Here is a 27,984-nt window from a genome sequence, read left to right on the forward strand (position 1 = left end):
AACATTACACATTTCGGCAACATACTAACTACTACTATCATCGATCTCGCGTTTTTTACTTCAGTTAATAATGCAACTACGTTCAAATTGGGAAATATTAGGCTAAAATGCGATTGACAGATCTATCTGTTATCTAGCACATAGCATTGTATCATATGAAACAGAAGAAAAAAAAAAGGGTAATAAGAAAGCTCCCTGACTCGCGAGTTTAATGTTGTGCCCAGATGGCATGTCGGGCATGCGTTGCGTTGCGTAGCATCATACAAACATGAGGGGCGTCGGCTGTCACTCAAACTCGAAATAAAGCAGAGTAGGACAGATCAGATCAGCAGAAGAAGTATGGCAGCCTTTTCTTGGCGATATGGGCTGTCTCTTCTAATCATTCATTGGAAGCCATTGGAGAATGGGGGGATGTTCCGGAAGTTGGAGTGAGATGGAATGGGATGGGGTGCCGAGTAGTCCCTTCATGGAGTGTTCGGCACCGAAGGGATAGACGGGATAGATTGGACGGTGGAGGGTCCTGGAGAGGGAGAAGAAGGGAAATGTTAACATCCAGCACCTAGGAAATAGAAGAGTGAAAAAAGCCACGCAAGAATGGGGAGTTGGAAGGGCGCGAATAGTGGGCAGTCAGTCGTAAAAGCTAGCCAGCCAGGAAGGAGCAGCGTCGCAGAATGGAAGAAACGAAAACAGAAAATCCAGGGGGTATTGGTAGTGTTGTCTTGACGAATTACGTACTCTCGTAGCAGAACCAGCCTTCTTGAGTACGCGACGCGGAGCGGCCGGACAGAACGTTGACAACATCCTGCAGTTCAAGCCAGAACTCGGACTTGGGGCGGCGGCGCTTCCAGTCGGTCTCAGTAGCCTCAAGGCCATCTTCGCCGCCCATCGGCGAGAACAGGACCTGTGAGCCCTTGACACCGATGACGGAGGTGGAGAGTTGGTCGGCGGCGATGGTGTCGCGGTCTTTGCCGGTAAATGACTCAATATGCTGCACACACCTGATGGCCATGCGCAGTGCGCGCACACGGTCCATTGGCGAGGGCTTACCACCCTGTTGGAAGTGACCCGGGACAGCAGCTCGGGATTCAAACTTGCCCTTGGCTTCCTCTTTGATCATATCTGCCACAAATTGAGTGGTATAGGTGTTTGAGGCACATTCGTTGCGAAGAATGATCTTTCCAGCGCGGTTAGCACCCTTGTCGCGAATGAAGTTATCGCGCAGGAAGTCGATGTCGCGCGACAACATCTTGACGTCAATGCCCTCTTCAGGAATGTAGACAGCCACGGCTCCGACGGCCAGACCAGCAGTAGTCGCGATGTAGCCGGACTTACCACCCTGGGTCTCAATGACGAAGACACGGCGACGGGAGGAAGAGGCGGATTGGCGGATGGCATCACAGAAGTCGATCAATGTGTTCAGGCAAGTGTCGCTGCCGAGGGAGTACTCGGTACCGGGAACATTGTTCGAGATGGTGGCAGGCAGAACGACCATGGGAATCTTGAAGGCATCGTACTTCTCGCGGGCCTGGCGCAGCTCACTGACGGCAGTGAAAGCCTCGAAGCCACCAACGACGAAAAGAGCGTCGAATTTGTACATCTCGAAGCACTTGGCGGTGCCCTCCATATCTTCGGAGGGCAGACTACGGTTAGTACCGATGTCCGAACCACCTTCGTTGACCCAGGCATCGGATTCCAGCCACTTAACCTCACGAACAGAGCTGATGGGCTTATCGGCGTGGTGGCGGCAGAGACCAGGGAAACCGTTGTGAATAGCAATGGGGGTGTGTCCACGGGTCAGACAGTATGCCACAGCAGCTCGAGTGGCCGGGTTCATACCACCGGCAGGGGCACCGACGTGAATGATGGCAATTCGCATTCTCTGTTATGGTGATGGGTTAGCAAAATTGGTCACATCACAAAGGATATCCGGAGCTTGTCTACCTTGCCCTCAGGAAGATGCAACTTCGGGTGGTCCGGGGTCGAGGTGTTTAGGTATGCATGGTAGTATTCCTTGAATTCAGCATCACGGCGAACCATGGCGCCGGCGAAGTCCCTGTCATGAATCTTCTGGGTGACCTCTTGGGTTTCCTTCACAGCATCCATAAGGGGAGTGCGCATGATCTTGTTCTCTCGAATAGTGATAACGGGCGAGGGCGAGTCGGCGTTCATTTCTAGCACGGCGCGAACGGCCTCAACACCCTGCAGGGTAGACAGCCAGCGATCATAGGCGCAAGCTGCACCACCACGTTGGGTATGACCCAGGACGGTGGTTCGGGTATCCAGACCCAGCCGCTGTGTGAGGATGTCCTTGATGGTGGAACTTGAGATCTTGTTGAGTTGGCGGTCCTGCGCTCCCTCGGCGACAATGACAATGGTACGGCGCTTGCCTCGCTCCTTGCGGTTCTGTTGTTCGAAAGAAAGTTAGATACGGGATCAGATCTCTCCTTCCAAGGCCTATTGGACTCGACTCACCTTGGTAATGACATTGCACATCTCATCCTCCCATCCGTCCTTGGGAGGCATCTCCGGAATGAAAAGCCAGTCAGCGCCAGTACTAATGGCGGACATCAGGGCAAGCCATCCACAGTGACGACCCATGACCTCGACAACGAATCCACGCTGGTGTGAGAAGGCGGTATCGAAAACATCGTCAATGGCGTCACAAATGCGAGTCAACGAGGAGTAGCAACCGATTGTCGCGTCGGTGCCGGACATGTCGTTATCGATCGATCCAACCAGGCCGACAATGTTCAACTGCTTGTAGGGCTCGACCTGTTCCGCAGTCAATTCGCCAACCTTGATCAGCTCCTCCAGCAGACCGGGCCACTCGGCACGAAAGACATCGGCACCAGTCAAACTGCCATCACCACCACAGACGACGAGAGCATCGATACCGCGCAGCACCATGTTCTTCGCCGCACGCAGGCGACCAGCACGCTCACGGAAAGCCATACACCGGGCAGAACCGATCAGAGTACCACCGCGGGACAACCAGCCACGAACATCCTCCCAGTGCAGCTGGCGGATCATATTGCCGCCATTGACCAAACCCTCATATCCTTCGAAAACGGCGTAGGCCTCGCAGTCGCTGTGAATAGCCATTCGGACGACGGCCCGCACGGCGCCGTTCATACCGGGGGCATCACCTCCGGAGGTGAGCACTCCGATGCGACGCTTCTTGGTCGAGTCGGAGATCTTAACGGGCTCCATGGTGTGATAAATTGGTATCGACCACAACCGGTCGAGTTAGCAACCACTGGAGATATGAATTGAGGAGAGAAAAATGGGTGAACTGGAGAATTTGAGCACAACAGTCGTCAAGCTCAAAGACTCAAAGGACTTAGTGGAGGGGTCGAAGCCAATTCCGGTGAGACAAATAAGAAGTGGGGAGTTTATTTCGTCACTGCGTCACTGCGGCCGTTTTGACTCGAGATGAGATCAGAGGCGGACTCCCAAGGGTGTTTTGAATGGGGGTTTTTTGGGTCCCTTTCACTGAATGGAAATAAGCTAAACCAGATTGACTGCTTTGAAATAGCCAAAACCAGTTCTTTGTCTGGTGATGAATCAAGTCGAAGTTGTTTAGAGGTGCAACTGTCCAAAAACTGGGCGATCGTCGGGAAAACTGCTGACATCATCGTTTCTAGTTGGGTTTAGCGCGGGGCTGTTACTGCCTGGGAAATCAGGTGTCAGATGAGTTAGCCTGGATAGACAGAAGGCGGTGAATATCAGGCTGCAGAATATCTGAGTAGTCAGCAATACTGGAAAGCGGTGACGAGGTCCATTCAGGCATCAAGGCATCACAGAAATTTCGAGAACCTTCATGGTTGGAGCTCCAAAGCTATACCATGCTCAGCCTTTAACCCCGGCCACCTTCAATCATCTGCATAACTGATCTTCTATTCCCAACATGGCGGACGCATTGAAATCTGAAGGTAACAAGGCCTTCTCGGCCAAGGACTACCCCACAGCCATGTAAGTCTCAGACATACTTCATCTTCATCCAAACTACCCCGCGTATGGTGAAAATCTGGGGCGCTAACGAGTCTGCTGGGAGTCGACAGTGAGAAATTCACCCAGGCCCTTGAGATCGAACCCGAGAACCACATCCTCTACTCCAACCGTTCCGCTGTCTACAACGCTCAGAGCGAATACCAAAAAGCCCTCGACGATGCCGAGAAGGCGATCGGCATTAAGGGCGATTGGTCAAAGGGCCACCTCCGCAAGGGTGCCGCCTACCGCGGTCTCGGAGACCTCTGTAAGTTGTGGATAGCAGCTTCTAGCATTGCTGTGCGTGACCATGGCTGACTTTCGCAGTGGCCGCCTACGACTCCTACGAGGAGGCTCTGAAGCTGGAGCCCGGTAACGCCCAGGCCAAGTCCGGTCTCGATGCCACCCAGCGTGCTATCCAGGCCGAGGCCACTGCCGACGGTGTCCAGGGAGATCCTCTCGGTGGTCTGGGCGGCATGTTCAACGACCCCCAGATGATCGAGAAGCTGGCCAACAACCCTAAGACCTCTGCCCTGCTGGCTGATAGCGAATTCATGGCCAAGCTGGAGCGCCTCAAGTCCAACCCCAACGCCATTGGCGAGGAGATGCGTGACCCCCGTTTCCTCCAGGTTATGAGTGTTCTGCTCGGTATCGACATGAACTTCGGTGGCGAGGGTGGTCCTTCCGAGGCCCCTCCTGCCCCCCAGTCTAAGCCCGCTCCTCCCCCCAAGGAGCCCACCCCGGAGCCCGAGGATGAGGAGGCTATCGCCAAGCGCAAGGCCCAGGAGGCTGGTGATGCGGAGAAGAAGATCGGTAACGACTTCTATAAGAAGAAGGAGCACGACAAGGCTATTGAGCACTATGAGAAGGCTTGGGAGCTGAACAAGGACATCACTTATCTGAATAACATCGGTGCCGCCAAGTTCGAGAAGGGAGACTACGAAGGCACCATTGAGATTTGCAAGAAGGCTGTCGAGGAGGGCCGTGACCTGCGCGCCGACTTCAAGACTGTCGCCAAGTAAGTCTTGCCCACACTGGAATATATAGTCACAAGCTAACATCCACAGGTCCTTCACCCGTATTGGTTCCGCCTACGAGAAGCTCGGTGACCTCACCCAGGCCATCGAGTCCTACAACAAGTCCCTGATGGAGCACCGCACCCCCGAAGCTCTGACCAAGATGCGCGCCGCCGAGAAGACCCGCGACACGAACGAAAAGAACTCATACATGGACCCCTCCAAGGCCGAAGAGGCCCGCGAGCTCGGTCAGAAGAAGTTCCAGGAAGCCGACTGGCCCGGTGCGGTCGACGCTTTCACCGAGATGACCAAGCGTGCCCCCAGCGATCCCCGCGGATACTCGAACCGTGCCGCGGCTCTGGTCAAGCTGATGGCCTTCCCCCAGGCTGTGACTGACTGCGACGAGGCTATCAAGCGCGACCCCAAGTTCTTCCGTGCTTATATGCGCAAGGGCCAGGCTCTTGTCGCGATGAAGGAGTTTAACCGTGCCCTGGATACTTTCACCGAGGCCGCGGAGAAGGATGATGGAAGCCACGCTCGCGAAATCGAGCAGCAGCAGCAGAAGTGTCTGGATGCGCAATTCAGTGCTCGCGCTGGTGAGACTGAGCAGCAGACTTCTGAGCGTATCCAGAATGATCCTGAGGTAAGCATGACATCCCTCTTATCTTAATCACCCCTGGCTTGGATGTGTACTAACTAATACCCTACTAGATCATGTCTATCCTCCAGGACCCCGTCATGCAGAGCATTCTGCAGCAGGCGAAGAGCGACCCGGCGGCTCTGCAGGAGCACATGAAGAACCCGCAGGTGCGGATCAGTGTGCAGAAGCTGATGGCGGCGGGTGTGATCCGCATGGGCCGGTAAAAATTTGCCCGCGACGAATTTAAGATGTGACGAGCTGTTTGCAGATATCATTCTTTGTTCACCTTAGTTTACTCATTGGTTCATCTATGCTTACCTATAGCTTAGCTTCATGTATTGATTGATGATTTGACAGTATGCTGAGAAAATAGTGGTGCATGCTACTATAGTAACCAGTCGTACTCTGTATAATACTAGTAGTGTAGCTTGAGTGGTATTCCCCGCACAGTCAATGAAATAAGCTTAACCTCGTGGCCGGTGCCTGGTCATGTGTTGGGCTACCTGGTGTCCGAAACAAGAAACCAATTTATTTACTCCGTAGTTATGGCATAGATCCATATACACATAGCAGCACAAATATCTCAGCTAACACCTCCTAGTGCGAGTATTTTCTTTCCCAGGTCCAAGTCGCACTAGCATGCAATACTGACGCAGATCTCGGAACACGAACCACAGATCACAGTGGAGACAAGGCAAAGTCAAACATGGATAGCGCAGGGAGCTGAACACTGAACCAGCTGAGCTACTCCGTAGAAAAAAATAGAATTCAAAATAAAATACACACTGTATGTACAGACTCGGACTCGGAGTAGACTACGGAGTACGGAATACAGTAAACACCAATGTCCAGCAGAGATTTCAGCTGTGCCACACCATATCCCCACACTGGCATCACACATGTCAACCTCGGTGAACTCTTGCCGATCGAACTCCACCTGGGTACTAGGTAGACCCGGTGTGGGTTCAGGGACAGTAGGGTTGGGTAGGGCTCGTACGAGTAGTAGAGTAGAGTAGAGTTAGCTCCGAGTAGTACACAGTAGTACGTATGTATACATAGGGCAGTTCAAGATCGACAACATCCATCCATCCATGGTAAGCTACGAAGTACAGAGTACTAAGTACCGAGTACTACTACTGCAGGCCACAGAATAGATATGGATACACAACCACTGGCACACCACGTTCCTGAACCCAGCCCCCTCAGCAAAAGTGATGTATCAATTAGAATTGACTCCGACCCGGAACCCGATTGTTCGGGCTGCATGCATCTTGCTGCAGATTTCGCATGGATATGTAGAGTGCTCCTTTTCCTGCGTAGGGATTGGTTTGGGGGGTTAGGCGCTTGCCCCAGTTCTCTGCAAGTGGTGATGGTGATGGAGATGGGGACGGGGATCGGACTGGCGCTAGAAAACCTTGCTGGCAGCTATCGAGTTGGGTGGGGTTTGGGACGAGGAGGAGGATGTTATCGGTGGGGGTGCCACGTGTACTACAAGTAGGGTGTTGAGGGAATAATTGGTAGTAAATATGGGGAGTACGAGTAGGGGGTGTAGGGTAGATGGTATATGTGGTTGTTCTATATTTGATATTGTGCTGCAAGTACGGAGTATAGGGGGAAGGGGAAGGGGAAGGGGAGGGACAGGGGACGGATATTTGGTTGCCTATGCCGAGAAGGACAGGGTAGGGCTGTCCCCAGCCACAGAGGCCCACAGAAGTGTATACTATTGGCTGAGGAGGAGAGTGGACCTACCCAAAAGGGAATGAGCTGTGGCGGTGCACCAATAGTTTGGCTGGAGCTCACATTTCTGGGTATTAGGAGTTAGGAGTATTATTACTATTACTCTTCTTTGGATAGGGGTCTATATAGGCAGTATGTATTCCGTATACTAGGCGTTGTAATATTATATTGAGAAGTATGTATTATACTAAATACTATACTAAATACTAAATACTATTCACAGGTTTCCTCCGTCCGTACTATACTACTATACCCGATCAACTAGCTAATACGTCACTGATCTCCATCTCCGATCGCCCCAGTCGATCGCATCGTGTAATTACCAATTCCATTAGCTTACAGGGCAGGCAATTTCTGATCTCATTAATTTATTTCCTTGGTGCACAATCAATACCATAGGGTCCTCTGCCCTGCTATCCTCGTTTCAGTAATACCCAGCCACACTACTGCAAGTACTGCGAGTACAACTTGACGCAAGCGGCTGGGTAGTTCCTGCCCCATTTCCAATTGGCTTCTCCCCTCTTTCCTCTTTCCTCGTCCTCCCCAGGCACTTTCTGCACTTCCTCTCTTCTCCTCTCCTCTTCTTTACTCTACTTACGACCTCCACTCTCACCCTCACCCTCACCCTCACCCTCACTTTTCCTTCCATCCCCAGGGCTTCCCCCCAGTCCGCCATTGTAAGCGCCCACCTCTACCACTCTCCCTCTCCCCTCACAACATTCCAATCCCCGGACTCGGACTCACATTGAGCGACCGGATTGGTCCGATTGGGCCCCGTCCCACCATCAGCCCATGGGAACTTTTGAAGCCGACATAGTCCACCTCCTAACCACCATTTTCTCCCCAGACTACGACCTCATCATTACCTTATCCTCTCGCCTGTACTAACACATTCGATCCGACCGCCGCGATGGCGTCTCTGGAGGCGGAGAAGACCGAGCTGAGGGAGGAGGGGGTGATCCAGGCCGCAACCGAGCTGCAGCAAGACCCCGAGTCCAAGGTCAACCCCGACACCGTCGAGCAGACCCTAGTCGATGAGTCGCGCAAGGCGGGCGCCGCGGCATATCAATTCGACCCGGATGCCTCTCCAGATGACAAGGCGGCTGCCGCCGAGGCTGTACGTTCAACCTAGGGAGCTTCCCGAGCTCCCTCCGAGCTCCTCCTAGCTCCACCCATTCCATGTCTTTGCGCGCGCACACGCTAATACTCACTTAATAGCGGGTACCACCCGGATTTCACCACACTAAAAAACCCGAGGGAATCTCAGTAATCACAGACAGAGTGCGTTACCACCCCCACCATCCTGCGCGAGACACCACCACTTCACGACCAGTTTACTCACCTCTCCTAGGATGATGGCAAAGCAGATTATGACCTTCCGCCCCCAAAATCCGCGACCGCACTCATCGCCGAAGATGCCAATGCCACCGACGGCAAACCCGGCGCCGATGACGACATGCGATGGGCGCGCGACCGCACCGGTTGGGAACCCAAGTTCCACAAAGAGCGAACGGAAGAGGAAGAGGCCGAGGGCACACTACTCGACCACCAGACCTTCCTCGAGGGCCGACTCCCCGAGAAGTTCTTCGGCGATTGGTATCACAATGCCGGAATCATCATCTTTGCCTGCCTGAGCTCCTGGCTGATCGCGGCCTTGGGCGGTGGTGTTGGCTGGGTGCTACTAGTGATGGCTGCTTGCAGTACCTACTATCGCACTTCCATTCGTCGAGTGCGCCGCAATTTCCGAGACGATATCAGTCGCGAGATGTCCAAGGCTCGTCTCGAGACCGATAACGAGAGTCTCGAGTGGATTAACAGCTTCCTGGTCAAATTCTGGCCCATCTATGCTCCGGTTCTCTGTGATACTATCATCAACTCTGTTGATCAGGTTCTGAGCACCTCGACCCCTGCTTTTCTCGACAGCCTACGCCTTAAGACCTTTGTCCTGGGTACGAAGCCCCCGCGACTCGAGCATGTCAAGACTTACCCCAAGACTGAGCCCGACACCGTCATTATGGATTGGAAGTTTAGCTTCACTCCCAACGATGTGATGGATTTGACGGCTCGTCAGCTGAAGGACAAGATTAACCCCAAGGTTGTCCTTGAAGTCCGCCTCGGAAAGGGTCTTGTTAGCAAAGGTCTGGACGTCATTGTCGAGGACATGGCTTGTTCCGGTTTAATGCGCGTCAAGGTCAAGCTGCAGATTCCTTTCCCTCACATTGAACGTGTTGATGTCTGCTTCCTGGATAAACCCGAACTCGACTACGTTTGCAAGCCCCTCGGTGGTGACCACCTTGGATTCGATATCAACTTCATCCCGGGCCTCGAGAACTTCATCAAGGAGCAGATTCATAACAACCTCCAACCCATGATGTACAGCCCCAACGTTTTCCCCATCGAAATCGCCAAGATGCTGGCGGGAAATCCCGTCGATCAAGCCATTGGTGTTGTTGCAGTTACGCTGCACGGTGCTCAACAGCTGAAGAACCCCGACAAGTTCTCCGGTACCCCCGACCCTTACGCCGTCGTCTCGTTGAACAACCGCAAGGAATTGGGCCGCACCAAGACCATCCACGATACCGACAGCCCGCGCTGGAACGAGACTATCTACGTCATTATCACTTCTTTCTCCGATGCCCTCACCATCACCCCATACGATTGGAACGAGTACCGCAAGGATAAGGAACTTGGAACTGCCTCCTTTGGATTGGACAAGCTTGAGCAAGAGCCCTCTCACGAAGGTATCTACCTCGAGGTTACGGCCAGCGGTCGTCACCGCGGCGCTGTTCAGGCCGATATTCGATTCTTCCCTGTTTTGGAGGGTCGCAAGCTCGAGTCCGGAGAGCTGGAGCCCCCACCAGAGGTGAACACTGGTATTGCTCAGTTCACCGTCGAGCAGGCCAAGGATCTGGATGGCAGCAAGAGTCTGGTCGGCAAGTTGAACCCATACGGTGTGCTGCTTCTGAACGGAAAGGAAATTCACATCACCAACAAGCTGAAGCGAACCAACAACCCTATCTTCCAGAACGCATCTAAGGAGTTCCTTGTTACTGATCGCAAGACCGCTCGCCTGGGTCTCATCATCAAGGATGACCGTGACCTCATGGCAGACCCCATCATCGGCCGTTACCAGATCAAGATGAACGATATGATCAAGATGATGGAGCAGGGCAAGGATTGGTTCCATCTGCACGGTGCTAACGGTGGACGTGCGAAGCTGCAACTGCAGTGGAAGCCCGTTGCCCTCGGCGCCATCGCGGGAGGTGCTGGATACGTCGACCCCATCGGTGTCATGCGTTTCCACTTCAAGAATGCCACCGATCTTCGCAACCTGGAGGCCATGGGCAAGTCTGACCCGTACGCTCGTATTTTGCTTTCAGGTATTACCCGAGGTCGCACTGTGACCTTCCGCAACAACCTGAACCCCGAGTGGGACGAGGTTGTGTACGTCCCCATTCGCAGCGCTCGCGAGAAGCTCTCGATTGAGGTTATGGACGAGGAGACCATTAACAAGGATCGCACTCTTGGCTGGGCAGAGCTCAAGGCTTCCGACTTTGTTCGTGAGACTGAGACCCCGGGCGAGTACGAAATCGACGACGAGAAGCAACTCATCAGCAGCGGTCTGCGCATTGGCAAGGGTGGTGTCAAGGGTCACATCAACTATACCGTCTCTTTCTTCCCTGCTGTGCCTGTCGTCAACCCTGAAGATGAGGTTGAGGAATCAGCAGAGAGTGAGGACGTTGCTCATCTTGACACCCCCGGTACCCCGGTCCGCAAGAGCATGCACTCGAAGTCTGCTAGCGTGGACTCAAAGGCTTCTAAGATTTCCAAGTCAAATGGCGCTGCAACTAACGGTGCCGTCACTAATGGTGAAGCGACTACCAACGGCCGTCCCAGCCTTGAGACTAACAACTCTCGACCCGCGACAACCACTTCGGAGACCGCCTCTGTCCGATCGATCAAGAGCATCCCAGGACTTACGTTGCTGCGGAAGACCTTGCCAAATACGAGTCCGGTTTTATTGTGTTCAAGTTCCACGAGGGCAAGCTTGCGCATTCCAATGTGCAGCTGGAGGTCGTTATGGACGACTACATGTTCCCTGCCTATGTCTCTCCTAAGATCCACTCCAACACTCTCACCTCTTCTGATATCGGCGAGGCCTTTGTGCGAGAGCTTGAGTTCTCGAAGATTACCCTGCGTTTGGTCAATAAGGACGATCCCAAGGATTCGAGCGAGGAGCACACTGTTGCTAAGCTGACTGGTGATACTCTGCCCACGCTTCAGCGCATCCTGGTAAGTCTTCTCTTCCCACATCACTTCTCCCGCTATTTACAAAGTCTCATGCTAATCCCCACTAGTACAACCCCACCGAGCTTGTTCTTCCCGCTACAAATGGCGAGTCTAGCAAGGTCACTGTTAGCGCTCGATACATCCCCGTTCAGATGAAGCTTGACCCCCGGGAGAGCATCAACAACATGGGCACCCTCCGCGTCAAGGTCATGGATGCCGCCGACCTCCCCTCAGCCGACCGCAACGGCTTCAGTGACCCGTACTGCAAGTTCCGCATCGGCGATGATGGTGAGGTAATTTACAAGACCAAGGTCCAGAAGAAGACCCTCCACCCCGCCTGGAATGAATATTTCGAGACCCCGATCAAGACTCGCATCGGCGCCGACTTCCACGTCGATGTGTATGACTGGGACTTTGGTGACAAGGCCGATTTCCTCGGTGCTTCACATATTGATCTTGAAAGCTTAACGCCCTTCGAGCCCGCTGACGTTCACCTTCCCCTGAACGGTAAATCAGGCGCCATCCACCTTAACCTCCTCTTCAAGCCAAGCTACGTTGTGCGCTCCCGCCAAGGCTCCTCTACCTTCTCTGGTACCTTTGCCGTACCCGGCAAGATTGTCGGTGCCCCTGTCAAGGGCGTAGGCTTCGTTGGCGGCAACGTTGTCCGCGGCGCATCCTTCCTCAAGCACGGTGTCATGTCACGATTCGGCAACAAAGACAAAGGTGACGACGACGCCTCAATGGTAAACAGCACCCTTGACGAAGAAGAAGCCCACGCCGAACGCGGTCTCACCCCCGCCGCCGCCCTCACAGACAACAACCAACCCTCCAACGGCACCCACTCGCCAACCCCCTCAACCCCTCAAAAAGAACACAGCCGCAACCGCAGCACAGCATCCGCCTTCGGCGATCGTCTCAGCATCATCGGCGGCAGCACGGCAGCCGGTAGCGGTGACACGGGCACAGCAAATATCACAGTCGCCAACGCAACAGGCTTCCCAGGCAACGCCCACGTCCGGGTAATCGTCAAAGCCCAAGGCAGCAAAAACGGCAAAGAATTCAAGACAAAGGCCGTAAAGACTTCCTCCGGTATCATCCAATACCAAGAAACGTTCAAAATCACCCACACCACCGCGGACACGCAGTATCAAATTCGAGTCGTGGACCACGCGACTTTCGGCTCGGATACTGTCCTCGGTGACGCGCCTTATTTTGTCGCGAACCAGGGCTCCGAGGAGAATGTTGAGAAGTCCTTCCCGGTTGGTGAGGGGACTGTTACTTTGCGGTCGAGTTTTGTTCCTGCGGATGTTGGGGCTGGAAGTCTCCGTCCTACGACTAGTCATTCTACGACTGGTGTGGGTTTGGAGGATGGGTCTGAGAGTCCTGATTCGAGGAAGTTGCCTCGGCGGAGCTTTTTGAGTAAACGTCAGCCTAGTTCTGGTGGGCAGTGAGGGGGTGCTTGATGTAATTTATGTGATGTGCTGGTTGCTGGGGGGAAGTGAAGAAAGTATTTAACTTGACCGGGAAATTACCTTGATACATGACACTTGGGTAATTTTCTTGGGTTTAGCTTCGGACTACAGTCTTGTTTTGCTTTGATTGGATGGATGCCTGGCTGGTTGGATGGTTGGATGAATGGATTGGACGAGTATTGTGATATCCTTATTTCATTTTCATTTCCTTATTTCTTGTGCAAAGGCTTGTTTTTTTATTTCTTCCGGTTAGCGCTGTTAATTTGATTTTCCTTCCAAGGTTTTCATTGGATTCTTTCTACTCATGTCATTTCAATTCTTGTAGACTTTTTTGCTTGTGTAGGTGGGCTAGAGAAGGTTCGAACTAAATTCATCTAGTAGTATACTATAGTACCCAGTACCTAGTGGTATGCCAGACAGTTTTTTTTCCCACTACACAGGACATGGATATGGGATACTCATTACCAAGATCAACATGATGTACCCTGTAGATATAACCTAGCGCAAAGCTAACCCTTTTTTAAAAAAAATTACAATATTCATCACAATCCGGAAACTCGCGACCATGCAGTTCGTATAGTAAATTATCAGTCCTGAATAAATAAACCTTACAAAGAAATGTGCTACCGAGAGCGTGGTGGAAAGGACCAGTAGATTCACGTTGTAAGGCAGCAAGGAAAGCAAACCCTTGCAAAATCCTCGCCTCATATTCCTGATGCACACTTTTTGGCCCCATTGCATCTTAAGGCAGTTTGGCCGAGTGGTCTAAGGCGATTGACTAGAAATCAATTCTCTTCGGAGGCGGCGGTTCAAATCCGCCAGCTGTCGGTTTTTGCTATTTTTTGTGCCTCCTTAGCCCTGGAGGGTGTGGTTTTTGCGAGTAACATGAAACCTGATTTGTTTAGCTGAAACTATCTGACTACCTCCAGCCTAGCTTAGTTTACCCTTGCCCTTAAATAGTACTTTTGTACTAGCACCTAACTCCCCTTAGGATTCTATGTCCTCGACTCCCTGTCTTCCTTCAAGTCCCTTGAGATCCCCCCCCCCCCCTGAGTCCAACAATCCAACCAAAGCATCTTCAAAAAAATAACCCATAGAATAATGATCCGCATCGATTTCTGTAAAAACAGTACTTTCCGGTAACCGTTCCACCATATCCCGCACCATACTTATCGGCGCATTTATATCCCGAACGCCATGCCAGATCTTAATCCCGTCATACCGTATATCTTCCAGTTCAAAGCCCCAGGGTTGAGAGAGTAGTCGAGCTTCTTGGATTGTGGCGCGTGAGCCTTGCGTGAAGGCTTCGAGGGAGGATGATAGGAGGTTGTTTCGGGCTTCTGTGATTGATAGTGATAGTTCGTCTGTTTCGGGTGGATCTTGCTTTTGGAAGTCCCTTTCCTCTAGACTGGAACTTGAACTGGGATTTGGTTTTTCGGATCCAGTTGAACGTGTATTTCCTTCGCTGCCTTCTTCGATGTGTCGTTCTTGTTCTTGTGGTTGCTGTTTCACACCCTCAATCCACCGATCAATCAACCCACCCACAAACTCCGTCTTAACAGCCCACCTCAAACATCCAAGTACACCATCCACAACCCGCTCAATAAACCCCGGACAAGAAAGACTCCCCCAGGCCAAAACCCGCCTACTCAACGTAACATCCTTTGCATTCAAGGACGCTTTTCCAACATCCGTGCTAGTATACCAAGACGGCGATCCCGCAATAACACCCACACCCAAAAGCATATCCCCAGGCAACGCATGCGCACAAGAAAGCGCATACGGACCTCCACCCGAACAACCCAGGATATAAAAACTAGATAGATGCAGGTGATGACTCAATGCGCGAATATCATTTGTCCAGGAGAGGAGTGTCCGGGATGGATCTGGGCTTGAGAGGCCGAAGCCTGGCCTGTCGGGGATTATTAGGGTGAAGTTGTGCTTTTTTGGCCAGGTGTTGAAGTTTAGACCTTCGAGGCGGGAGGAGGGGTAGCCGTGCAGGTAGATTAGGGGCTTGGAGCTTGTTTTGGTAGAGGATGATGCGGATTGCGGTGGTTGGGGGTTGTAGATTGCGTAGCCTAAGGTTTGGCCGGAGGGGAGTGTGAGTTTTTCGTTGAGTAAATGTGGTGGTGGTGGGAGTTTTGGCGAGGATTGAGTTGTGTTTGTTCGTTTGAGGGAAGGTTTTGGTATTGATGGTGGGGAGCAAGAGCGTGGTTTTAGGCTTGCTGTTGGTATACCTGTGCGGGTTGTTGCCATTTTGCGGATAAGGAGTGATGTTGAGGTTTGCATTGCTTTTCGAGCATGTGTGAATTTTGGCGGATTAGGGAAGGAATTGGTTATTTTTTAATTGTTGGATTTTTTGCGATTTTTTATAGTTCCTAGCCATGGGGTGGCGATCGCTGGTGTTCGGAGGTCGGGTGAGCTCGTGTTCGTAAAATACGAGCACGATCAATATCACGACCCGAAGCATGACTTTGACACATTGCGATTGGTTTTCGCTGGAAAGATAACTTAGTCCTGCCCATTATTCAAGTTTTCAAAATAGATTCATGCTTTAAATACAATACTATACAAGAGGTTCAAGCTTGGTTGATTCTTCTCATAGAAAACAGTCCGAGGTCATCATTTGACTTCGTTACTTAGCATCCTCTATAATACTAGTACCTATCAAGAACATAGATTGTTTTTCATATTAACTGTTGCACCCTTTGCATTATATTCTGTATTGATGGATATGAAGCATCCCGGAGATATTCATTCGAAATTTCATCAACCAACGAGTTTCCAAATTCCTGCGCCCACCATACATCATTGCCCAACCTCTCGACAAGAACACCCCACAGCATCAATATCAGCAGCGCAACGTTGTCATTGCCTTTCAGTGCTCGGACATATTCCTCGCCCGCCATATTCAACCACCCAAGGGCATAACCTCGATAAACGGGACCGACACATCTCTCAAAACAGTCCTGCAACAAACTCAAAGCCTTCTTACAAGCCTCCCAGAGGGCGACCTGCTCTTTTCGCCGCTCGGATGTGTCCTGGACAGTCTGGACGATTCTTTCGTCGTTCAATTCTCTCACGTCGGCCATTATGTTTGCGATAGCTGGATCCAAGGTCGTGAGGGGAAGATCTTGAAACGGCGTCAACCTTTGCGCGTACTCATTCTGACTAACGCGGTGTTCCTCATCACTCTCTGCAATCTGCACAGCGCCGCGAACAAGTTCGAAATGAGCAATGGCCGTTTCAACGATATCTTTCTCTAGTGGCTTCCCGAAGCGCACGGATGCAAATGTGAGTACCATCATCATGAGAGAAAAGCAAATTGCAGCTCTGTGGTCCGCACATGGACTGGACGAAGAGAGTTGGGTGCGAAAATTGGATAGTGCGATAATCTGATGCTCAATTGCGCAATTTGTATACTTCTCGCGATTTGAATTCTCTTCCTCGTCGTTTTGATGTAATAGTAGAGCATTGGCGCTTTCAAAGGCCGATAGTGCGAGTATCCCGTTTAGGAGGAAGTCGTATTGAAGCGCTAGTGCGGGCACGGTTAACTGCCAGAGTTTGTCGTCACCGGAACCAGGTGTGCAACAACTTTTATAAGCACTAGTAGACCATCGATGCATGAGTTGGAGATCCAAGTGGTGGGCATTGGCGGGAAATATCGGGCAAGAGATGAGGGGGTCTGGCGATGCTGCTTCTGTTATATCCTGACTTGGATTTGGCGATATTTGTGGACGAGGTGTGATCTCTGCGTATTCGCAGTTTACATCTCTTGTTTTGCAGCGCTTACAGGGTGGACCTGATTCGTCGCATTTGACATGGCGACGCTTGCATGTTATGCAGCCCGTGTGAGACTTTTGATGGGAGCGGCGAGGCGGCATGGTCCAGGTGTGAGTCGGCTATGTGTCATTCTCATACATTCTTGGATTCGCAGTTATCCCGATCTGGAAGCATTCAAGTTCCAAGATTCTGAGTATAGTAATAGATGCTTTCGGCGGGATAGGAGGGCCGAGGCGTGAGATCGACTGGATATGTCCCACGTGACTGAATGATGGGGCGAATCAACCTTCCAGTGAGCCATGTTTGCTGATGGGAGTTATTTCGAAAAATATCGGATTTTATTTCCAAATCAGAACTCTTTCAAGCTTCGAAATTTCGTATGGCAGATATTTGCAGTAAGGCGATTACAGTAGTAAACCTACAAGGTTACTACTAGTAACTACTACTTTCCATCACGTACTGTCGTGGAACACAGCGGTGAACCTTGAAATATATATTCAAGTTGGTACTGGATAAAACCAACCACTAGGATTATACATTATACTAAAGTGCATCATGCTACTTCAAATTCTCCTTCCGAGTCCTCAGCCCCTGTCCCTTCTTCCAAGTCCGACGCATAAGAATAATCGCCTAAAAAGAAACTCAAAGAATAGTTATCACATCCTTCCCAGCGCTTCAGCTTTGGAAACTCCTTTGCATAGGGCAAGAAACTCGCAGTGTTGATCTCTGGGTATAGATCATCATTCCACTTTCCAAAGATTATCTCTTCATAATCAATTTTGATTCCTTCCAATGACTGGCGATGCAGTAGTAGTACGTCCATGAATTCTTGCATGGTTGCATTATTGCTATCGGCTGAGTAGAGCTCGTGCTATCGGCTGAGTAGAGCTCGTGGTGTTTGTACTCTTCTGTATGCACGATACCAAGATACTGCAATGCACGCGGAGCACGTAAAGCCGTTGCTAAAGCCTTGAAAGAGACAAAAGATCTTTCGATTTGCAGAGATTTAAGCTCTGTCATTCTTTCAAACTCAGGCTTGACTTCGATATCGTCGGAATCTATCTGAAAACCTCGTAACCTAAGAGTATGAAGTTGTGGGATGATGAAAGCATGGGAGGAATGAAGAGCCGCTGAATCGAGATTTCTTTCTTGACGGTCCATTGTTACTATATATTTGGTGAGCATACTATTAATTTTCGTTTGCTTTTGGTTTTCCATCTTGTTCATAGGTACCAATAACTTACACGACCGCAGATTTTGGGACACCCTGCTACCGATAGGCTCTTCCAATGACGTCTTTTTGAGATAACTATATAGAAGACTCTCAAGAGTCTTCCATTTCTCCCCAGTTCCGTTATCTTTATCAGTATCCCACATCCAGTAACCCCCAATTATCGCGAGGCTCTGGAGGTTCTGGAGTTTATCGAGACACGGCACAATGCGACAGGGGGAAATGCCAAAGTCTTCGCATGCATGCTACTTTGACTTCGTGGACCAGGTTGGCATATTCATTTTTATCTGAGATAGTGCGCATGAACTCATTGCTCTTGCCTTTTTGGATGTGCGCACAGCCGTAGAGCTGTGGGGTTGCCACGGCGTGCAGCGAACGGCATGTACGTGCGAGTGCGGAACGCGAAGGAGCATCGATATTCTCTATCACCAGATGAAGGAGCTCGTTGGGCAAATGGGATAGCAATGGCTTTGCCATAATGACTTGCTTTTTATCAGATCAGAGTATGGATTTTATTTTAATTACTCGGTTGAGTCATGGTCCTAAAAACTCGGGTACGATTTCGCCCTTAAACCCGAGGATACTAACTCTATGGGGACTGGTGGATCCTCCGAATTTTGTAAAACTAGCAAGGCTCCAGACAGTTGAGATAAATTGATTGAATATGCTGTCAGTGCGAAATATAATTCTCTTAACTCATATGGCTAATAGATATCTTTCAAAACTTGAACGTGGAATAAATACAAAACACGAAAGTGATCCCGTATAGCTCCCGGGGCCAAAATTACTACCAGTTGAACGAGTATATATCAACATAAAAGCTCCAGCTATTTGTCCAAATTCTGCCAGGGGAGGGATTCACATTTCTATTTCATATCACTACGTTGTGGTCCATTCATGATGCCAAAAATCCTGCAGATCGCCCTCGATTCTATCAGAAATGACAAATCCTTTCCGGCGGATCTGGTAAAGGATGTCCAGTACCTCCCCTTGTAAGGTGCTGGATTTAACGTGGGTGCCGGCCATCCGCAGTGGAAACAACAATAGAACGCCGGGAATATGTGTGTTGGACAAAATGATTTGAGACTGTGAGAGAATCATGGTCACCTGCGTATCAATCTCACATTGATAAAGTTGAGGAGTCTTGCGCATTTCCCAGCACGAATAGAAAGTAAAATTCCGACAATGGTATAGAAGCAAAGCGCCATGTATGATTACCGCCAACCGGGTATAAGGGTCTGTCTGCGCTTCCCCTAAATTGCTTATCTCTTTACAGTTGAGAATAGCTTCTTTGATTTCGATTCCTTCTTTCGTGAGACAGTCCAAACCAGGATCAACGCATCTAACCTCTTCCGGAATGCTCTCAATTCTCGTGAAAAGCCTGGAATTATTAGCGGCGTCCAATAGCGGGTTATAATTGACTTACCTCCGAGCAAATGTGGCAGCCGTTATCATCAGTGTGATGATAGCTTTCATTGCAATTGGCCAATTATCCCATGATGAGTGCCATTGGCATTCTGCCGGAGAAATTAATGTATCATCTCCATAAATAATCAACCTGTTGGCTTCGAGAAGCCAGAAAACATCGATCAAAGTTTTCGTGGGCTTTGAAAGCAGATCGGCGGGTTGCAATAGAAGCATCATCTTGGATAGGCCATAGGTCATATGTGTTGCGAATGAATCGCCGGAATTTTCAGCGATCAGCTATGGAGATGCTTAGTGGGGGTGTTGATATAGCGGATATGTCCATACCTCGAAAAGTCCATGAAGAAAAGTACTCCAAAACACATCCTCTCTAAAGACCGAGGCTGTCGTTGAAATTGCCGCATCAAGATATTTCAATGATATACCACATCGACGGAATGCAATATTCCGAGGCGATTCGGTCCCAGTGAATGATCTGATTGATCCTTTTCTACTGGCATCCAAAGCACCGATTGCGATCGCGATGTTCGAAAGTAGTGAATAATGGCTGACGATTGCCATTATTTCCCCAGTACTGGCAGAAAAATCTCTGCTAAAGTCGCATTGTTGAAGGAAAGATGCGAAATGGTCTAGGTATATGTCGTCATCATCTCTTCGCATTTGCAAAGGAGTTGCAGAAGGTAAATCGTGCCTAGGGGCATGGATAAATCGAATCGATCGCTGCTGGACTAGTTGCGACTCGCAGATAGTCTTCGTCCGAATGCATCTTTGACAGGCCGGCCCCCCTTCGCACTACTCATAAATAAGCAAGCTGGTTGTTCAAGTAGAATGAGGAATGTTCGAACCTTGACCCGTAGCTTCGCACATGACCGACAGCGCCTTGTGTTTCTACGCCTATCCAGAGGCCCAATGGGACGCTTCTTTAGTTCGGTCGGCGTTACAGACTGACTTTCTGTCATCATTGAATTCCCAGTGACATGCAAAAGGGTGAAGCCGAATCTCGGGGTTAAGTCGGTTTTTAGTCATGTGACGCGTATCACCTGGCCAGAGCCAATCATTGGCCAGCACAGCCACTTGAAAGTGCGGATCCAGTTAGTATACGATGGAGCCTAATTGAGACCGGAATTTAGTGTACTCAGAAATATTATTCATTTAATGTCATTTATTTAAGGAGGATCTTCTATAGTTGACAAATCAACATCCGGATATCGACTAGCCACTCGCCGCGGATCTATGTGGCACATTTTCTCTTAGAATCAACTTCTAATTTTTTGAGCATTTATTGAGGTTTGAATTTGATTTATATTGGGGTTTCTAGGATAAAATCTATCTGACAACGGTGTTGGTTCGGAACACTATTTGGTACCGAAACTACCCTACCACACAAGATTTGGCTCAAGTGTGTGGCCCAATCATCCTGAAGGCACATTGCTGAGCACGGTATGCTTAGGCCTGAATGTTGAAGTATTCGGTGATGACCCTTGTACGTAGACCTGGGGAGAAATAGTCGTACCCAACCATGATGTTGCAGCTGTTCACATAGACTGTGACAGGGATTGCCCCCTGGTACATAATGTTCCACTAGAGGCACGCGATATTAGCTTTAGATTTACACTTATATTCAATAAAACAAAAGTCCGGGTTATATTACTCACCGTTGCAACGCGCCCATCATTAAATTGTCGATCAACCAGCCCACCAAAAACGGCATCATTGTCGATAAGAAAACTTTCAGGAAACAAAGGAAAATTCGAGTTCACGAACCCCCCTCCACACAGTTGGCTTTCCAGACTCATCATAACTGGTAAGCGTGTTGTCCACCAGTCCTTCCTTGGTAGAGTTGGCGTAATTGAAGACGGAAGATGCCAAGGTTCCATCGTAGGCTTCATCAGCACGCACAAGAAGCTGCGATGGGGAATTCCTGATATAACCAGTCGTTATGTGCGACAGATTTTGATTCCTGGAATTTCGTCAGAATCACCAGCCAACCAGACCCGGGCATTATTCCTTGCGACTTACCACTTGTGTTGGATGAAGTTGGTCCCATATTCAGCCTTGATGGAGGGAGGCTCTGGCTGTTCAAATCCGGAAGAGAATTCGACCACCGAAGAAGGGAACGGAGAGCAGTTTGAAGCTCTCACTTCCAACATGAAAGCGGCAAGTGAGGCGTAAAGTAGATGCAGGAAATGCATGATGCCGAAGTAAAAATTGATGGCTGATAAGCGTAGAGAGCCTTGGAAAGATAATACCTGACTGGAATTGAAGATTCTGGATGGCCATCACCCTGGAGCTTTATACCTCTCTGAAGCGGACACAGAAGCATCTGCGAGGCCGATCGAGTTGTCAGAGCAAACTCGCAACGCTCAATAGCTACCAATCTTGGATACCAAGGCTAGGCAGCAAACATAGTTATCGTTTATGAGCAAGGCTATAAGGTTTTCAATCAGATGGGCCGATTGAGGACCCTAACGTCGCTCGTTTATTGCCTGATTTGGTTCTAGCGCGATCGGATAATGGAGTCGAAATTCAAACTTGTTGAGGACCCAGGTTGACCTGATAGCCATATATCAGCGATCGTCCTTGGAAATATGCCATGAAATAAATAATTCTTGCATGTTTTCCAGAATCGAATAAAATGCCCGGGCTCCACGGAGATATAGCTTTCATGTCTTTGGCACGGTATTTCCGGAAATACGGCATCAACAAATTATTTCGAGTTGTCAGAACTAATCGCAGGTAAATGTACGGACTAGTACGTAGTGATGCCGAACGGCTTCTCCGAGGTGGAGCCGTTGTTGGGTGAGTTTACGCTTGGCCGTTTCGGGTAATATTCGAGCGTGTCCAGGTACGAGTAGAAAATCCAGAATGTTGAAGCCCTGGAGACAAGCAAAATGTGTCTGTGCATCTCAAAACCACCAACTGTCGAGACAGGACATGCTAGTCAAGCTATGGCTGTGCAGCCACATTGTCTCTAGCGCCGATGAGCGAGTGAAATGCAGAGAAAGACGTGATTTATATATATAGATATACTGCCAGTCCAGGGTTGACTATAACGGCGGCTAAGAGAGGAAATAGAGGTCGAAGGCCTTCGCTTGCCAGGGGAAACTCCCAGATGATGGATTTTTGGACCTAGGTGAAACTTGTGTGATGAGAAATTCGATTTGTGGCAGAATATTGGACCGTTTTATAATTTATGCAAACAAAGACAGGGGATTTTGTCGTCATGGCCATCGGGATGTTCCAGATCTCGAAAGAAATGCGAGTTTTCTTTGAGGAATGACGCCCGGAGTCGCCAAGCCAAGTCTTACCACAGAAATCCAGCCAATCGAGTTGGTGAAAGGACGTGACATTTTTTTTTCGAGCTGGGGTAATTTGGAACTCGGATAAAAAGGATAAACATTCGAGGCCTATGCAGGCGGATGATGAAGATCATGGAAGTTTGTTTGTGTGTGTGTGTGTGATGAAGACAAAGCAGGAGGCTGATATGGGTCGATCTGGAGAGCTTGAGGCCTCAGCCGCAGCATAATCTAGGAAGATCAAGATACCCTTGAGAGGTCGTCAATCGACAGCTCCAGGATTCGAGGCCGCCTTCAAAGAAGATTTAAGAGCCGATACGATTGGTTCATTTGCAAAGATTCACGAGAAAATTCGACTCAATATTTCTAGTCGACCCACTTGAACCATTTGGCAACATTCGTGGAGTGGAATTCTTGATCGAAAATTCACTCTCTCAAAGGCAAAAAAATTAGCCCTGGTCTCGCCAATCAATTTTTCTCGGATTATTTCAGAAAAAGCTTTTGAAACGCCAGGGCAGGTCCACAATAAAAGTGGATCACAATACGAGACTCAAAACGAGGGTTGGTGGTATTGAGACAGTAGGAAGGCTGAGACATGGCACAGCTAGTACGAAATACTCGGTCGTGTTGCAGACCACACAGTGATTCAATAGTAACTGTTTTTATTACTTGAGTTTGAACCTCCCCCCCCCCCTAGTCCGCCATTAAGTATAGCCCCTGTGATGCCGAGCGTGCTTCGCATCCCCTCGCTGAAATACCCGGCCTTTGCATAGATAATTTGGCCATATTCATATGGAAAGTGCTCAACACCCGACTATCATTAGCCTAAGGTCACGCTCGGAACAAAACATAAAAGCCCTAGTGTTTCCACTAGCAGTACAAGATATACAATAATTCAGGGAACTTGGATTAAGGACCCTGGCCTGGGAGGAAAAATTCAATTCCTCAACAAATCAAGTGGCTGCTTGGCTAGAAACCGTGAACTTTCCTACGACAAGAAAGATGGTAGGAAGAAGGGAACCCTTGCGAAAAGTGCATGTGATATTGACTCCTTGCGCATATGGAGTATACAGGGACTCCTATATCTACCACAAGAGTAGATCCAGGAGTAGAGGAGGCTAAATGGTATTTAAGAAGACCTATCCACGAACATGTATTTAGTTCTTTGCAATAACCTGGATAACTTTCAAGTAATTGTGGATTGCCCATTGGTTCTTGATTGTTACTTGAATAGTACTATATCTTCCAAGCCTGAGGGCTGATTCTACACAGTTCAACTGTGGCTATGGCTTGAATCTAGGGCTCATTTCCATAGTCATCATGATCAACATGATATTGCAAGTTATTGATTGTTTGCGTGGGTGCCATTTTCCATTGTTCTGTATCGACTTGAAAGGAACACTATATCAATCAATCAAAAAGCATAAAGCCTGGAGTTTCAATATCTGACTCTATCTCATCCGGCGTCGGCTTTGGCTTATACTGGCATTCAAGCCAGGTAGCCGGTGACCAGCCATCATTATCCTTCGATTCAAGATCCACCTTCCCAGTAGCAATCAGTAATCTCGTCCCTTCAACAGAACATACCCCGGCGGCATGGGACAAAGGCGTTCGGCCCTCTGAATCACAAGGTTCTAATTCTATATCCTCTAGAGCGAGGAGCTGTCTGATGACCTCATAACCATCAGTCGTCAAAGTGTGCTCTTCCGTTCTCTTTCGCCGAAGTTCACTCGCTGGAGAGTGCGGTGGAAGGACCTCCCCAGACAGCATGCGGTGGACCTTCTCCTTCTTCTCTTGATCTCGAACGAGATGGCTATCTATTAAACTGGCGAATTCAAAAACTCGATGTAGAGGTGTCTTAGATGCGTGGTCTTTTGCATTTGCATCCACGCGGCCAGTTTCGAGGAGAATCTTCACAACGCCCGAGGCTCCTGCTGCTGCGGCGGTGGCTAGAGGGGTAGAGCCATTTCCGTCTCGAAGTCCAGGGTCGGTGTGCAGACTTAAAAGGAAGCGCATTGCTTCTTCTTGTCCCATCTCTCCTGCAAAGTGTATGGCCGAACGACCCTCATTATTCCGGTGACTCAAGTCGACTCGCCCTGTTTTCAGGAGTTCTTTCATAATCGATACATTGCCATTTTCTGCGGCTGCGAAGAAGGGCGTTCGACCATATCTGCCTAATTGGTCTGGCTGAACTCTAGGATGCTCAAGTAAAGTTTTCAACGCCTCAAGATGGCCTCCTCCTGCCGCAGATACAAGAGCTGTTGAATGAATAATGCAGTCCTCATTCGGATCAGTGTTTTCTTGCTCTAGAATTAACTGAAGAACATCAACATGTCCATGGGCCGCCGCTGCTGCTAGAAAGCGTGGAATATCCTTTGGCCGTTGTTGTGCACCAAGCCGTTTCAGCATTTCGCGTGCCAGGTCCACACGGCCATGCTCGCATGCCTTATAAAGAATGTGATAGGTTTTACTCTCAGGTGTCTTATCATATAGTGTTTTCTGGAGCAGACCACACAGCATATGATTGGTCTGCATTAGGGATGAGATACTTTTCTGGGGCAGGTATTTCCCCACAAGGTAGATCAGCTCATTCGGAATGTCGATAAAAGACATCCTGACTGTTCTCTCTAAGGCTCGCTTAATCCAGTCTGGAGTAGAGTAAAGCAAGATTGCTCCGCAGAGAACAAGTGAGACAATCGAGTCATCAGGCGGTCTGATGTGTCAGATCGTCGTGCTTTGGGGGCGAAGAAATGGATGTTGCCCCTTAAGTCCAACATTTGTCCCTTTCCGCGAAGGCCGTTAGAGGATGATATTTTAGTGACAGTGCTCCAGCGTCGTCGGTATGCATAACTATTGGCATGGTTGGCATATTCTAGTACTAGTATTGAGAAAGTCATTTTACTTGTTTGATGCACTCTCACAGCGATGCAATGTTGAGGATTGTATTAGTCTGAGCTAGATCGGACGGTCGAAATCAAAAAAAGCGTAACTTCGGCGTGAATATATGGAGGGGTGACTATTAGATTTACATCTCGAATTGATGCAAGCTCTACTCCCCCTCTCCCTCGCAAGCTTCGCCCGATGCGAAATCTTCGCGAAAAGAGGCGCCATCCCTGCATGATTACACTCCGGCTGCTGGAAACTTTCCTCCGAAAGATGCGAGACACCCGATCCATCCCGTTTCTCAAAACTGAATCCAGGCGCCTGCTTATAGCATGAGTATTGAGCGTCTGCACCGCGAAGAGCGCAAATCTCATTACTGATGCAGTCGCCAGTACAAGCCGGGACATTAAACCCACGAGTTCGTCGACTCCAAAAGTCTTGGAAGACAGAGGTATCTTTCTCCATAGCCACAGTGACATTATGCCAGAACGCCGGCGTGAGCTCGATCCCGGCGTCTTTCACGGCTGGTGAGAGCTTTGATCCGTAGTCTGCTTTGGCAGAGTAGTAAGGTTTCCATTCAGGTTCCGTCTGGAGTGAAGGATCGGTGATGTTGGCAATATATTGCGTGAAATCCATGACGCCGAAGGTAACGGGGTCGATCTCGTAGACCCGGAATGAAGGGGGGCCGGAGGTAGGTGTCATTGAAGGCGCGACGTAGCCCATTGCCGTCGCGGTGTCCCAGCTTCGATCCTTGTAGTTGGAGTACGACAACTGGAACTCATCCGTATGGGTGTGTCCAAAGAAGAGCGCGGCGATTGTCGCATCGTACCGCTGAATAATCTGGTCGAAATAGTGAGAGTGGTCGCGGAAATGGTCCGAGTTACCGGTTGGGATGTGGGAGATAAGCCAGACGCGCTGCTTCGCATCTTCGGCTTCTTGTAGCTGGGCGATGAGCCAGTCCAACTGGTTATTTGGGTCGAATTCCATGGGCTCGGTGTAAGAGAAGAAGTTATATTTGTAGTAGAAGATGCTGTTGTAGGAGATTATTCGTAGTTTGCTGTCTGGGTGCACGGCGGAGTAAGAACCATATTCGCTGGCCTTTTGCACGGAGGGAATGCCAGTTAAGGTGAGCCAGTCTTCCGCGAGGGCATCGTAAGCCCATTGGGGATTATATTCGCTTGGAATTTTGTCGGATGGAAAGAGGTTGAGAGGGGCAGCGTCGTGGTTACCAAGAGCGGCATAAACAAGTCCCAAGTTATTTTCCATGGAGCTGTAGGTCGCGTTCAAGTCTTGGAGGACTTCTGTTTTATTGACAAGCCAGACGTCGTGGGCGACTACGTCTCCGGTGTATATCGAGAAGGCGGGATTGATATGTGCAATAGCAGCCATCATGCTCTCTTGTAGGCGATGCGGCGGGTCGCACTTGGAATTTCCCCAGGGTCCGCATGGTGAAGTTGTGTTTCCGGGGGCGTCTTTCTCAGTATATGCGCGGCAGCAGATCGGTTTCGAGCAATCGTAGTTAGATCCTTCCTCGTAGGAGAGGTCCACGTGAGTATCGCTGAAGTGGACAACCTTGATCGGGGCTTTATCGCTTGGTAGAGGGCGGGTGGTTGGTGGCTTGGGCGAAGGAAAGGAGATCTCGTATGGACGGACTTTGGGGAATTCGCATAGACCGACCAAGCTTGCACAAAATGTTTTGGCTGTGTGAGAGCCCGGTTTCAGATTCTTCAGCGAGTAATAAACAGCAGGCCCTTCGTTGGCAATCACGCCAGCGCACACATCGCTGTCTTCAGCCTATCTTATATCAGCTTTCTGACCTAGGAAACAGGGGATGGACCTTACACCACTGATGGAGCAGACACCGGTAATAACATCCTCCATAAAGGATTCACCAAGGCCGGAGACAAGCTTGAGACCGCCGAGGAGGGCCTATATGATCAGATCACCGTTAGTTCAGCGCAATTGTGAGATGTTGAACTGAGTAATTGGCCAATCTACCTGGCAGCTGAAGCAGTCCACTGCATTCTTGAAGTCATCCCAGATGGTGGTGATCCAGTCATCAGCAGACTTGTGTTGGGCAGCTGTAGTCGCTACTGGTGCGAGAGCAACCAGCAGAACAGCCAACTTCATCCTTACTGGAGGTCTGGTAAGTTTTCGGCTGGCCGAGTTGGTAGGACGAAAAGATCTGCCTATACTGGATTTTGGCGAAGCTCAAGCTGAAAAG

General features: G+C 49.8%; 9 protein-coding genes across 9 annotated transcripts; 2 read left to right on the plus strand and 7 right to left on the minus strand.

The window, feature by feature from the left end:
- Positions 1–464: 464 nt before the first annotated feature.
- Positions 465–3,210, minus strand: N7509_007955 (ATP-dependent 6-phosphofructokinase; the record flags this gene model as incomplete). Its single annotated transcript, XM_056632592.1, has 4 exons — positions 465–520; positions 736–1,879; positions 1,942–2,403; positions 2,473–3,210. 4 exons carry the CDS (start codon positions 3,208–3,210, stop codon positions 465–467), a joined length of 2,400 nt encoding a protein of 799 aa, XP_056488143.1.
- Positions 3,211–3,907: 697 nt separating this feature from the next.
- On the plus strand, positions 3,908–5,867 carry sti1 (Hsp90 cochaperone STI1; the record flags this gene model as incomplete). Its single annotated transcript, XM_056632593.1, has 5 exons — positions 3,908–3,972; positions 4,062–4,255; positions 4,315–5,005; positions 5,055–5,646; positions 5,715–5,867. 5 exons carry the CDS (start codon positions 3,908–3,910, stop codon positions 5,865–5,867), a joined length of 1,695 nt encoding a protein of 564 aa, XP_056488144.1.
- A 2,423-nt stretch (positions 5,868–8,290) lies between these two features.
- On the plus strand, positions 8,291–13,121 carry N7509_007957 (uncharacterized protein; the record flags this gene model as incomplete). Its single annotated transcript, XM_056632594.1, is given in 5 exon segments — positions 8,291–8,497; positions 8,599–8,661; positions 8,732–11,329; positions 11,347–11,673; positions 11,739–13,121. 5 exon segments carry the CDS (start codon positions 8,291–8,293, stop codon positions 13,119–13,121), a joined length of 4,578 nt encoding a protein of 1,525 aa, XP_056488145.1.
- A 1,008-nt stretch (positions 13,122–14,129) lies between these two features.
- On the minus strand, positions 14,130–15,398 carry N7509_007958 (alpha/beta fold hydrolase; the record flags this gene model as incomplete). Its single annotated transcript, XM_056632595.1, has 1 exon — positions 14,130–15,398. One exon carries the CDS (start codon positions 15,396–15,398, stop codon positions 14,130–14,132), a length of 1,269 nt encoding a protein of 422 aa, XP_056488146.1.
- Positions 15,399–15,829: 431 nt separating this feature from the next.
- N7509_007959 (Zn(II)2Cys6 transcription factor domain-containing protein) lies at positions 15,830–17,026 on the minus strand (the record flags this gene model as incomplete). Its single annotated transcript, XM_056632596.1, has 1 exon — positions 15,830–17,026. One exon carries the CDS (start codon positions 17,024–17,026, stop codon positions 15,830–15,832), a length of 1,197 nt encoding a protein of 398 aa, XP_056488147.1.
- Positions 17,027–17,684: 658 nt separating this feature from the next.
- Positions 17,685–18,633, minus strand: N7509_007960 (F-box protein; the record flags this gene model as incomplete). The annotated part of the gene is made up of 3 exons (XM_056632597.1): positions 17,685–18,091; positions 18,170–18,338; positions 18,406–18,633. The coding sequence occupies 3 exons, from the start codon at positions 18,631–18,633 to the stop codon at positions 17,685–17,687; spliced, it is 804 nt and encodes a 267-aa protein (XP_056488148.1).
- Positions 18,634–21,027: 2,394 nt separating this feature from the next.
- Positions 21,028–21,773, minus strand: N7509_007961 (uncharacterized protein; the record flags this gene model as incomplete). Its single annotated transcript, XM_056632598.1, has 3 exons — positions 21,028–21,162; positions 21,346–21,541; positions 21,601–21,773. The coding sequence occupies 3 exons, from the start codon at positions 21,771–21,773 to the stop codon at positions 21,028–21,030; spliced, it is 504 nt and encodes a 167-aa protein (XP_056488149.1).
- Positions 21,774–24,287: 2,514 nt separating this feature from the next.
- N7509_007962 (ankyrin repeat domain-containing protein) lies at positions 24,288–25,490 on the minus strand (the record flags this gene model as incomplete). The annotated part of the gene is made up of 1 exon (XM_056632599.1): positions 24,288–25,490. One exon carries the CDS (start codon positions 25,488–25,490, stop codon positions 24,288–24,290), a length of 1,203 nt encoding a protein of 400 aa, XP_056488150.1.
- Positions 25,491–25,504: 14 nt separating this feature from the next.
- Positions 25,505–27,890, minus strand: N7509_007963 (sphingomyelin phosphodiesterase; the record flags this gene model as incomplete). The annotated part of the gene is made up of 4 exons (XM_056632600.1): positions 25,505–25,755; positions 25,907–27,554; positions 27,603–27,689; positions 27,759–27,890. The coding sequence occupies 4 exons, from the start codon at positions 27,888–27,890 to the stop codon at positions 25,505–25,507; spliced, it is 2,118 nt and encodes a 705-aa protein (XP_056488151.1).
- Between the last annotated feature and the right edge of the window lie 94 nt (positions 27,891–27,984).

Source organism: Penicillium cosmopolitanum (assembly GCF_028827165.1).
Source record: "Penicillium cosmopolitanum strain IBT 29677 chromosome Unknown utg000008l:1.0-4398992.0:1.0-4402845.0, whole genome shotgun sequence".
Taxonomy (NCBI): domain Eukaryota; kingdom Fungi; phylum Ascomycota; class Eurotiomycetes; order Eurotiales; family Aspergillaceae; genus Penicillium; species Penicillium cosmopolitanum.